Source organism: Mobula birostris, chromosome 24 (genome assembly GCF_030028105.1).
Source record: "Mobula birostris isolate sMobBir1 chromosome 24, sMobBir1.hap1, whole genome shotgun sequence".
NCBI classification, from domain to species: domain Eukaryota; kingdom Metazoa; phylum Chordata; class Chondrichthyes; order Myliobatiformes; family Myliobatidae; genus Mobula; species Mobula birostris.
This window is the reverse complement of record NC_092393.1, coordinates 38,950,304-38,962,751: the sequence shown is the minus strand read 5'-3', so window position 1 is coordinate 38,962,751 and position 12,448 is coordinate 38,950,304. Positions and strand designations below refer to the sequence as shown.

At 39.3% G+C, this 12,448-nt stretch overlaps 1 protein-coding gene across 5 annotated transcripts in view; it reads left to right on the top strand.

Annotated features, from left to right (window-relative positions):
* LOC140187285 (protein sidekick-2-like) overlaps nucleotides 1–12,448 on the top strand; it is a 971,472-nt gene that overhangs the window by 428,482 nt on the left and 530,542 nt on the right. For all 5 annotated transcript variants that reach the window (XM_072242443.1, XM_072242442.1, XM_072242441.1 and 2 more), the window contains exon 2: nucleotides 10,631–10,790. In XM_072242443.1, coding sequence (XP_072098544.1) covers nucleotides 10,631–10,790 — 160 coding nt within the window. The remainder of the gene's footprint in view (nucleotides 1–10,630; nucleotides 10,791–12,448) is intronic.

Below are 12,448 nucleotides of genomic sequence, written 5' to 3'. Positions count from 1 at the left end.
GCTGTCAATGTTATGTAATATTTAGAGGATGTTTCAAGTGACAGAAAAATTTGGTTAAAAGAACATTTGTTCCTAAACCATTGACCACTGACACAGAAAAAAATATTCTTGCACACTGCAAAAGAAGAAACATTAGGGAATAGACCCCGGAGTATTTCATACCCCTCAAGCATTTTATTATACAACTTTGATGATGGTGTTCAGCTGCAGGGTGCCCCACAGGGCATTGAGAATAATAAAATATGAATCCATCGCTGTGAGCAAATCTCAATTTGACTCTTGGGAGCTTGGAGGCTTCTGGTAAATGATTCAACACCATGCTTCATGTCTGCAAAGGAACAACTTTATTCCAGAAGGGCTTTTCTTGAAATGAGGAGGGTGCAGAAAGAAGTTGCATTGTCTTTTTCCCCCCAGAGAGTGACAACCTATTGATGGTTTTATGAGTGATCTTGCTAGTATTGTAAACGTCCTTAAATTGATGCAAAATAACTGTGTGCCCACAGATGTTCATCTTTCAAAAGCTGTGGCAGCTAGCACTGACTAGCATAAAGCATCAGCCTTTTGTTCTCAATCACTATTCTCAGTGTTTGAGAGAATATAAGAGAGAAGTCCCTCATCTTTTAGATTCAAATAGTCTGATTTCACTACTGTCCTGCTGGTGCCTTTGCATTTGATTTTAAACAACAATAATTTGTGTGTATGTAGCATAAAAATCATCCTTTAAACTTTAAAGTTGCTAAAAGGCTGCCCATCAAATTCAAATATTTAAAGTGAAGAGATCAAAAACTTCTTCAAAGGTTGGTGATAAACCAAAAAGGAAGTTTAGTTTCAATTCCAGGGAGTCCTGCCGAGAGTGGAGTGGTATAAAAGGAATAGATAGTGTATTAGAAGAGAACAGTGCAAGTTTGAGCAGTAAATATAACAGCGATCCATGAGCTACAATGGTGAAGAATCACAAGGAGAGATGGCAGTGATAGCTTCCCAACTGGTAAATATTCAAGCAACACACATCAAAGTTGCTGGTGAACGCAGTAGGCCAGGCAGCATCTCTAGGAAGAGGGCCAGGCAGCATCTCTAGGAAGAGGTACAGTCGACGTTTCAGGCCGAGACCCTTCGTCAGGACTAACTGAAGGAAGAGTTCACTCATTCTTCCTTCAGTTAGTCCTGATGAAGGGTCTCAGCCTGAAACGTCGACTGTACCTCTTCCTAGAGATGCTGCCTGGCCTGCTGCGTTCACCAGCAACTTTGATGTGTGTTGCTTGAGTTTCCAGCATCTGCAGAATTCCTGTTGTTTATCTCTAGGAAGAGGTTGTTCGGTAAATATTCAATTTGGTTTTAATCTACAGATAGACTTAATTAAGTATTTAACTTAAAAATATGAAAAAGCTTAGTTGAATAAATACATAAACCTTCATTGAAGTTGCGATTCATTCATTATTGTTGGTTAAGAATTGTAATGCAATTGGTGTGCATTGTATCACATTCCTGCATAAGCATCTTGACAGTGAATGTCTTCTTCTTGTAACACTTCAGTTCCAAGATGTTGAATTGGATTCCAGTCGAATCACAGGGCATCAGAATGATGTAGGGCACCTGGAAACATAGATTAGGAGGCATTAATTCCCATTTGGTTGTATGATGGATATTCACTCCTTGGCCAGTGGAATCCTTAGTTGTTTGCTAATCTTGGCTTTCTAAGCACAGCATCTGCCACTGGTAAGGTCACAAACTAAAGTTTGTTTGGTGTCTGGTCGTAAATGGAAGTCAGTCTTGGTTCTTAAAGTGTAAATGGAAAGCAGTAATCAGTTTCAAGTTAAAACAAGTACTGTCTATAGAATAGCTTTACAAACAAGCTCTGTTTATAGAGCAGATGTTCTCTTTGTAGTAAGTAACTGCTTTCTTACTGTTCAAGATTCAGTATAGAACAATGGCTTATTTAACTTGGCTTGCTTCAAAGCAGACAAGATGACTAAATTGCTTAGTTCAAGGAAATTTGCTGATCAGATGGATAATATTATTTTGCATATCAATATATTATGTGTTTATAGTTGGAAGGTTTATGTACTCAAGGAAGTTAATTGTGAACTGTGAATATTAAGCTGAAGTCTATATCTGAAAAATGTTTTTAGACTGCTTATGTTAAAAGGACAGCTGAAGAAATACTGGATGCATGTGAAATCACACAAGTGGAGAAAAAAGTTGTAAATGTGGAAAACACTTCAGGTTTATTAGCAATGGGGTCAGGAACATTGAGAAGAAACATGGGGTAAACTAGAATCCATTACTCTGGTTTCAATTTCTGTGAAGTATGATTTGTTAATCTTCAAATCTTTGGTATATCATTTTGGTTTATAGGAATTGTACCTGTGTTTTGGAAACCCTTTATCCTTTATCATTTGTGTTTTAGAAATCCTTTGTGCTTTGTGTTCTGTGCTTTGTGTTTTAGAAATGGCTTGTAATTTGGAAATGTTTATAAAATAGAAATCTTCTGAGAGTTTTAAATGTGTTTTAAGAGTGTTTCTCAGATTTAAATGTGTATTACTGAAAATAAATGAACTGTGTTTTAAACTACTTGGTTAGTGTGAATAATGGGTATTGGCAGCTAGACTCACCAAGGAGAATAAACAAGGTAGACTAGCCATTGAAGATTAGGTAGTTACAGTATAATCTCCCTTTAGTGAGAATACTTGGGGCTATTTATATTCGATAAGAGTTTAAGGTCTTCGTTTGAATTTAGAGCTTTGCAATCAGCAAACCCAATACCATCTCAGTTGGGCCTCGTAAAGGCCTGGTGACAAAAAAGTCAGGACCTTGAATTCAGTGCTGTGGGAACCTCAGCTCAGCCTTCCCCTTTATCCACAGTTCTTGCTAATTGTGCAGCTGAGAAGAAACACTGGAAATTGGATGAGTAAATGGACTATGGCACCCTGGTAGAGGAGCCTATTTAAATCTATAAGAGCTATTTATTATAAGAGCTATTTGAAACAATAATATTGTTGAGTAAAATGTTTTGCATTTAAATAGACACTTGCATATCCATAAAAACAAGGTACTGAAACTAACTTAATTAAGTAAAAATTCCGTACCTGTTTGTTTTACAGCCAATTTCTAAAAAGCATTTCAACAGGGGCTCTTGTGTTTGTTTACAAGAGGTATAACTCCATGCAAGCTCATCAAGTGAGGACTGCAATACCCTGTTGGATTCCTTGAAAAAGCCGTGGCATGAGCAACAGATCACATGATGCAGCAATGGGAATTTATGCAGCGTATCCCAGAATTAGCACTGGTATCCAGATACAGGTTCTGAGCCAGGAGGACTGGACAAAGTCAAAACAGTGTAGTTAAAGGACCAGTTTTTTTTGACAAATCTATTTGATGTTGTAATACCAAGAATTTTAAATAAGTGAATACAGTGCATTTGGATTTTCAAGAAGAAACATTTGATATGGTGCCACTAAAATTATTACACAAATTAAGTATGAAAGTACTGCCAATAATATATTAACAAGGGCTGAGGTTTAGTTAGCAGGTGAAAACAAGGTAGAAGTAGTTACTTATGGGTTGATAGGATAGTATTAGTGATGTGCAATGAGCATCAGTCCCTGTGTTACAGCTATTTGCAATCCATATCTATAGTTTATACAGAAGAACTAATGGTTGGGGGTTAGAGGAAAGATGCACCCACTTTAGTTTTGATATCTGCTTCATAATTGTTGAAAGTTAATTTTAAAAGTCATTATTGACTTCCATATGATTGAATGTATAAAAGCATTGGACATGTTTGTTTCAATTTGTTTCATGTACAGAATTTGTGGTAAATATACACCCAGTGGCCACTTTATGAGGTAAACCTGCTTGTTAATGCAAATATTTAATGAGCCAATCATGTGGCAGCAGCTTAATGCATAAAAGCATGCAAATGTGGTCGAAAGGTTTAGTTGTTCAGATCAAACATCAGAATGGGGAAGAAATGTGATCACAAGGAAATCTGCAGATGCTGGAACTTCAAACAACACACATAAAGGTTGCTGGTGAACGCAGCAGGCCAGGCAGCATCTATAGGAAGAGGTACAGTGAACGTTTCGGGCTGAGACCCTTCGTTGGGACTAACTGAGAGAAGAGATAGTAAGAGATTTGAAAGTGGGAGGGGGAGGGGTGGGGGAGATCAGAAGTGATAGGAGAAGACGGGGGGGAAGGGTATGATCAAAGTGACTTTGACTACGAAATGATTGTTGGTGCCAGGCAGGGTAGTTTGAGTATCTCAGAAACTGCTGATTTTCACACACAACACTTTCCAGAGTTTTCAGGGCAAAAAAAACCAGAAAACATCCAGTGAGAGTGGCATTTCTGTAGGTAAACATGCCTTGTTAATGAGAGGAGTCAGAGGAGAATGGTTCAAGCTGTCAGGAAGGCCGCAGCAACTTCATTACCCATGTGTTACAGCATCTCTAATTGCACAACACATTGAAGCTTGAAGTGGATGGGCTACTGCAGGAGAAGACCATGGATATACAATCAGTGTTCATCTTTATAGGTATAGGGGGTACCTAATAAAGGTGGTGGGGCTCTTTAATAATGGATATTGCCTTCTTAAGGCAACAGTTGTGTCATTCTCTTGTGTTGCTATGAGTTAACAAACATCAATGTCATAAGGTATTCTTTTTACCTGTCATGTGACATGCCTACAGGACTCTTCATCTTCACCAGCTAACTCTTCAAAAATAATAAGCTCTTATAATGCTGTTGACTTGAGTGCTTGAAAAGTGTTGACGTTATCCTTCAGTTCAACATACTGATCACTGCCAAATCCATTTTGAAACAAGCTCGGATTTATTTTGGGATAGAGTGATGACACTTAGTTGTGTGCTGTGTAATTTTTAGGAATGTTTTAAGTTTTGTTCAACATATTTTTATCAATCTTCTGAATTTACTGATATTTTTCAAAAACTCATTAGTACAATGGGGATAGAGGAAAGTAATTGACCAATAGAATGGCCATATTTCAAATATGGACAAAATATGTGCTATAATACTTTGCAATTGAACTGATGGAATTCAAATACTCTTTTGTTTTACATGGAGTCAGTGGGATGTTACTTTAATTCTGAAGGGTTGAATAGTAAACAGCTCAATCAGCAGGAGTGAAAGCTTTTATTTCTATGGATTTCTATTCTGTGTCTGATTAGCTCATGTCAGCAAGTTGGTGGAATATTTGAATAGACTGCTATGTGACAATTAAAATGTCCTGACAGCTGAAAGCAAAGGAAAGGTTAGGATGGCGGATAATGAAGTATTCTACAATTGCACATCATCTTGTAAATATATTGACTGATGTAAAAAGCATGTTATTCTGTGTGTATTGAAAAGCTCAGAACAAAAATAGCCATGTCATGTTGATGCAACACACATAAAAGTTGCTGGTGAACACAGCAGGCCAGGCAGCATCTCTAGGAAGAGGTACAGTCGATGCTTCGGGCCGACACTCTTCGTCAGGACTAACTGAAAGAAGAGATAGTGAGAGATTTGAAAGTGGGAGGGGGAGAGGGAGATCCGAAATGATAGGGGGAAGGGATGGAGCTAAGAGCTGTAAAGTTGATTGGCAAAAGGGATATGAGAGGATCATGGGACAGACGGGAGGCCCAGAGGATGGGCAAGGAGTATAGTGAGAAGGACAAAGGGAGAAAAAGGAGAGAGAGGAAAGAATATATAATAATAAAAGATAAATAAATAACGGATGGGGCATTAACGGAAGTTAGAGAAGTCAATGTTCATGCCATCAGGTTGGAAGCTACCCAGACGGTATATAAGGTGTTGTTCCTCCAACCTGAGTGTGGCTTCATCTTAACAGTAGAGGAGGCTATGGATAGATATATCAGAATGGGAATGGGACGTGGAATTAAAATGTGTGGCCACTGGGAGATCCTGCTTTCTCTGGTGTAGGTGTTCAGCGAAACGGTTTCCCAGCCTGCGTTGGGTCTCGCCGAGATATAGAAGGCCGCATCGGGAGCACTGAACATTGACTTCTCTAACTTCCGTTAATGCCCCACCTCCCCTTCATACCCCATCCGTTATTTATTTGTCTTTTATTATTATGTTTTTTTCTCTCTCTCCTTTTTCTCCCTCTGTCCTTCTCGCTATACTCCTTGCCCATCCTCTGGGCTTCCCCCCGCCCCTTTCTTTCTCCCTAGGCCTCCCGTCCGTCCCATGATCCTCTCATATCCCTTTTGCCAATCAACTTTCCAGCTCCTGGCTCCATCCTTTCCCCCTCCTGTCTTCTCCTATCATTTCGGATCTCCCCCTCCCCCTCCCACTTTCAAATCTCTTACTATCTTCTTTCAGTTAGTCCTGACGAAGTGTCTCAGCCCGAAACGTCAACTGTACCTCTTCCTATAGATGCTGCTTAGCCTGCTGCATTCACTAGCAATTTTTATGTGTGTTGCTTGAAACTCCAGCATCTGCAGATTTCCTGGTGTTTATATGTCATGTTGATGTCTTGAACAGCACTTTTTTTCTCAATAATTCTTTTGTCTATCAAGACAGCAATTTCTTGGGAAAAGCCACAGTAGTAGAAGCATTAGTCAGCTTGTGACAAATTGGTAGAGTCAAAGAGTCATATGGCATGGAAATAGAAGCTTTGGCAAATTGAGTTTATGCTGCCTATCATACACTAATTCCTTTTTTATTCTCTCCTTATCCCCCGCAACACGTCTCAGACTTTACCACCAATTTACACACCAGTGACAATTTAATGTGGCCAATTTGACCTATTAACCTATTAACATGAGAGAACCCCAGCACCCAGATTAAAAACACCAGGATATGTCATGAAATTTGTAGTCTTTGCGGGAGCAGTACAGTGCAAAACATAATAATCGAAAAAAAGACGTGAATTACAGTAAGCACATATGTATATATTAAATATAGGGTGTAAAGATAAAAATAAAAATGTAAGGTAGTGGGTTCAATGTCCATTCAGAAATCAGATGGCAGAGGATGGCAAACCCATGTATCCCAGGAAGAATGTGCAAACTCCACACAGTTATCTCCAGAGTGCATGACCTAGCTTGCTGGTGCTCTAAGGCAGCAGCTTTTCTAGCTGCACCACTGCATGTCTGTGGCTCCACTGTTTCCAATAGCAATGTTAGTAAAATGGCAAGCTTCAGCATATTAAGAGCAGATGTGATAACAGCACATGATCCTCTTGCATCAGAATCAGCTAAAGTCATTTGTGATATGCACATTGTAGTATCCCTAGAGAAGATCAATAAACTTAGCAAGAAGAGATTGAATCTGGAATTTTCCTTGTCTGCATGGCTTCAGCATTCGCAGGGAAAAAAAACTAGATAAGCCACAAAGGAAGAAGAGCAATTTGTTATGATTGATAGGATCTTGGAAGTAAGGAGAATTGCTGCAGGCTTTCAAACCTATCAACTCTAACCTTTGTCAATCGCACTGTTGTTGTGGCTCATTAAGGCAAGGGTGGTATATATTTACTCATGTTGCCAACGTTGTAGTGGCAAATAAAACGGTATGAAGTGGTAATTTTGATCAGAAGTGAAAGATGCAAATTTACTAATCCAGCTCATCGTGACTGACAATCTGCCAGCACGTTATTTCATTACCAGTCAAGATTCACATAATTATGGGTGAGGCATCAATTTTAATAGTTGTTTTTTATAAATATAAAATATAATGGCAAAAGTATTTATTTGAAATAAAATGTGATAGAAACAGGACTTAGGAATTTTTTTTCTTTTGTGCTTTCTGAGTAAATATTTGTTCTAGTCTAGAGCCAGAATTTACAAAGTTAATGCAAAAGCAGTCCCTGTAATAGAAGCTGTTCAAAAATTGTCTTTTTAAAATCGATTCTAGGAACTGAGATCCACTTGCCTTCCCTTTTCTGATCATTTAGAAGGACAAATCAAAGCTGGACTTGTAAAGAAACACTGAGCTGTATCTGGACCAGAACATGTAATTGCCCCCCTTCTAGTCAGTCATTAATTTCATAGTTTATGTATTGTTTCTGAATAAGCTTCTCTGAAATGGCTGTAGTTTACATAGAATAAAGAAACTTGAAATAAAATAAGGGAAAAATCTTGAGCTCCATAACTTATAGGAGAATGACCAGGCACCACAGTGTTCAGTAGTGATAGATCTCTTCACCTGACGTCGATTTACTCACTTCCAGAAGTGGCTGTTTAGGTACAGAAAGCGTGCTTCAGAATCGCGGTTCTACGTTGATCTAGGTGGGGAGCGCAGCAGGTGGTGTATTCAGAAGAATGGTCTTCCTCACGGAAGTGTGCTTGCTCCGCTGCTGTACAACATCTACATGAATGACCAACCTATAGATGATGTTACACGCCGTCTTATATATACTGATGACTTATGCATCACTGCCCAAAGTACTGATTTTAACACCGTGGAGAAAACAATTTCTGAGGCCTTGGAGGGACTAACATCATACCATGATGAAAACCACCTCTGCGCAAAACCCATCAAAGATGCAAGTTTGTGCATTCCACCTCAGGAACCATGAAGCCAAACAATAGCTTAAAGTAACCTGGTTTGGAGCAACACTGAGGCATTGCAAGCACCCTATCTACTTAGGAGTCACCCTTGACAGATGTCTCACTTTCAAGAACCACATCAATAAGACAAAGGCAAAAGCGAGCGCATGAAACAACATCCTGTTTAAGCTCACTAACAGGAAACGGGGAGCAAGCCTGAAAACGTTGCCACTTGCTCTTTGCTATTCCACCGCTGAATATGCCTGCCCTACATGGGAAAGATCTACTCATGCGAAGAAGATGGATGCCGTTCTGAATGCAAGCTGCCGACTTATTACAGGTTGTTTAAAACCAACGAACACCTACCGCCTATATATCCTGGAGGGTATTGCTCCCCCTGATATAAGAAGGACGGTAGCCAGCAAGAAAGAACAACTCTGTCAAATATCAGATGAGAGGCACCCTCTACATGGTCATACACCTACATCCAGCTGCCTAAGGTCAAGGAAGAGCTTCACGAACAGTGTTGTTCCATTACAATCAACCCCAAATGAAGCCCACATCGCCTTGTGGAAAGACCAGCTTGCTAGTCTCAAACAACCCCCAACAATGGAAATTCCACCGGATGAAAGCCTTCCCCCAGGAGTTCGTTGCAACTGGGCAACCTGGAAGTGTCTTAACAGACTTAGGACTGGTGTAAGTCGTTCAAGGGTGTTACTAAGCAAATGGGGATATACAACCCAGCCCGATAACTTGTGAATGTGGAACTGAGCCACAAACTATGCAACATCTCCCGCAATGCCCATCGCTAGAGGAACCCTGTACTGTTGCAGATCTTGCCGAATTCAACAACAAGGCGCAAAAATGTGTCCGGTTCTGGCTGGGCCGTGTATAGGCTGTCTATGGACACGATAAGAAGAAGAAGGTGGTACAGGTATCAGAGCTGCATATGAAGCCTGCACCAAATAAGTAAAATAAACTTGTATTATTCCCATTGTAGCAGCTTCTTTTAGAAAGAATGAGATTAGTCAAAGGTGTGAGAAACACCTCAGGAATTATACACTTGGCAGGTCTTTTCAGATCATTGATCACCTTGGTCAATAGTAAAATAACTCATAGCTTTGAAACCACACAGCAGTAAAATCACTCCAGGGACTTCATTGAAATGGTTCTCACAGTAGTGGTGTCAATTCTTTTGGAAATAAAATTATAAATGTCGATCAACAATCCTGCATTTTGAGCAAAGAAGCTATTGTCAAGGATGTAGCTAAAATATTAACATTACGGTTTGCAGTTTTCTTTTCTGCAGCCTTGTTGAATTTAGCCTGTTGTTTGGAACGTGGAGTTACTAAATTTGTCCATAAATTGGTAAACACCTCCATTAAAATATAATTTCTAAAATAATAACATGCTTAATTTCAAGATTGTTACTATATATTTTTATACTACTAATTACAAAAATGCCATTATTGTTTACCTGGCTTATAGCAAAGCAAATTGGCACTAAGTAACAGAGAACAAATCTGTTGAGTGTTTCACAATGAAGTAAACAGAAGGATTAATTTAAATTTGATTTTCTTGTTATACGGCTCATTCAATTTCTTTTTGTACTAATTGACGTAAAATAACATTTCAAAAGAACCGCAAAATCAACTCAATGACAGGTCGGGCACATTGCTTTGGCGACTAGTTGGAATACTATGCATATTATACATCATGTGGATAGTCAGAGGCTTTTTCCCAGAGCTGAAATGGCTGCCACAAGAGGACACAGGTTTAAGGTGCTTGGGAGTAGGTACAGAGGAGATGTCAGGGATAAGTTTTTTACGCAGAGTGGTGAGGGCGTGGAAATGGGCTGCCAGCAATGGTGGTGGAGGTGGATATGATAGGGTCTTTTAAGAGACTTTTGGATAGGTACATGGAGCTTAGAAAAATAGAGGGCTATGGGTAACCCTAGTAATTTCTGTGGTAAGGACATGTTCGGCACAACTTTGTTGGCCGAAGGGCCTGTATTATGCTGTAGGTTTTCTACGTTTCTATGTTAGCTGGTGTCATTATATTCTTTTGTTATTAAAATCAGCATAAAATGCATTGTCCTTAAACATTTCCTACCTGTGTTTCAGATGATGTGCCGCCTTATTTCAAAACGGAGCCTATTCGCTCACAGATCCACTTGGAGGGAAACCGTTTAGTCCTGACGTGCATGGCTGAAGGGAGCTGGCCTTTAGAGTTCAAATGGTTGTATAATGATACGGAGTTGACACGTTTCTCTCTGGAGTACAGGTCAGTGGCCACACTCGCAGTTTTGGTTTTGTGCTCCATGAAAATTTTAACATATTTGGTAGATGAATTAGTCCATTTCAGATAATGTGAATCAAGTTTTAAAAAATGCAGAAAAATGCTCAGCAAGAAAAGTAGTGTCTGTGGAAAGAGAAATAGAGTTAATTTTCAGTTCATTAGAATCAGCTTGAAAACAGTGGTTTTTCATTATGAGGTACAGAATATGAAGAACCATGATTTCACACAAGCATTATTTTGGAGTTAATTAACAAATTGTATTCAGTGTACTCTTTTAGGAAAGTTATAGAACAATGTAAATGTATTCATTATTTTGTTAGACAACAATAGGTGGCATTGGTTAACCTAATTGTGTTTGCTCCTATCTGTTGCTTCAAAATAAATTGGCATCTTTAACCAAATCACCAAATATTTTGTAGGTCTGCCAGTGGAAAAGTAACCAAGAGCCACAATATATAAAAGAAACAAATATCCCTTTACAGTACTTTATTTTATTTTACAATATCAGAGTAAAGTTTAAGAGGTAGTCAAATTGCTTTTGATGTGGGGCTACATAAGCAAGAGTGCATAATGGTGACAGACAACCTTCATTAATACAAGTGAAGCTGAAGGGTTTTTGCAAACTATTGATTGTTTCATTGTGAGTGTTACTTATGTGTTTTATTTCTGTTTAGATTATTTAAATAACTGAATAAATATCAGTGTCTGAATTGAACTCAATACAAATCCTTAGTCAAGCCCTCTGGGTTGCTAAACCAGTAACTTAACCATTATTCACTCATTGGTTGTACAGCAGTCTATTTATTTATTAGGCTATTTATTACATATTGATAAATGGAATGAACTCGGACTGCAGTCGCAGTAGCGAGCACTAACTTCTGAACATATCACCAGGTATTCATTCTCTGCAACTTCCGCCATCTTCCACTAAACACATCTTTACCTTCCACCCCCAACTCTCTGTTTTCCACAGCGATCGCTCCTTCCATGATTCCTGTGTCTATTTGTCCCTCCCCACTAATTCCCCTCCTATCATTTATCCCTGCAGATGGATAAAATGCTACACCTGCCCATTCACCTCCCCTCTCACCTCAGAGCCCCAAGCAGTCCTTCCAGGTCAGGCAACACTTCACCTGCAAACCCGTTGGGGTCCTTTACCGGATCCAGACCTTCCAATGAAGCCTCCTCTACAGAGACCCGACATAGATTGGGGGACTGCTTTGTTTGGAGCATCTTTGCTCCATCCGCAAAAAGCAGGATTTCCTGGAATTCTCTACCTGACAGCCTTATGGGCATACTCACACCTCAAGAACTACAGTAGTTTAAGAAAATGTTTCACTAACTTCTTCTCATGAATGGACAGTCAGGGATGGACAATTGAATGCTGGCTCAGCCTGCAAAGCCCACATCCCTTGAATAAGTATTATAAAAGGCAAGTCAGAACTCCAGTTCATTGTGTTCTGTAAATTCTCTATTGAATGTGAACTTGGGCAAGGATAAGTAATCAGTTTGCAATTGCTGGTAGCAGAATAAAGCCTAATAACTCCATTTTAGCAGGCCACATGACTTCATGTGTAGAATATTTCCAGTCACTTCTCCCAACGGTGCTGAATGTTGCCACCAACACTCCTACTTGTCCCTAA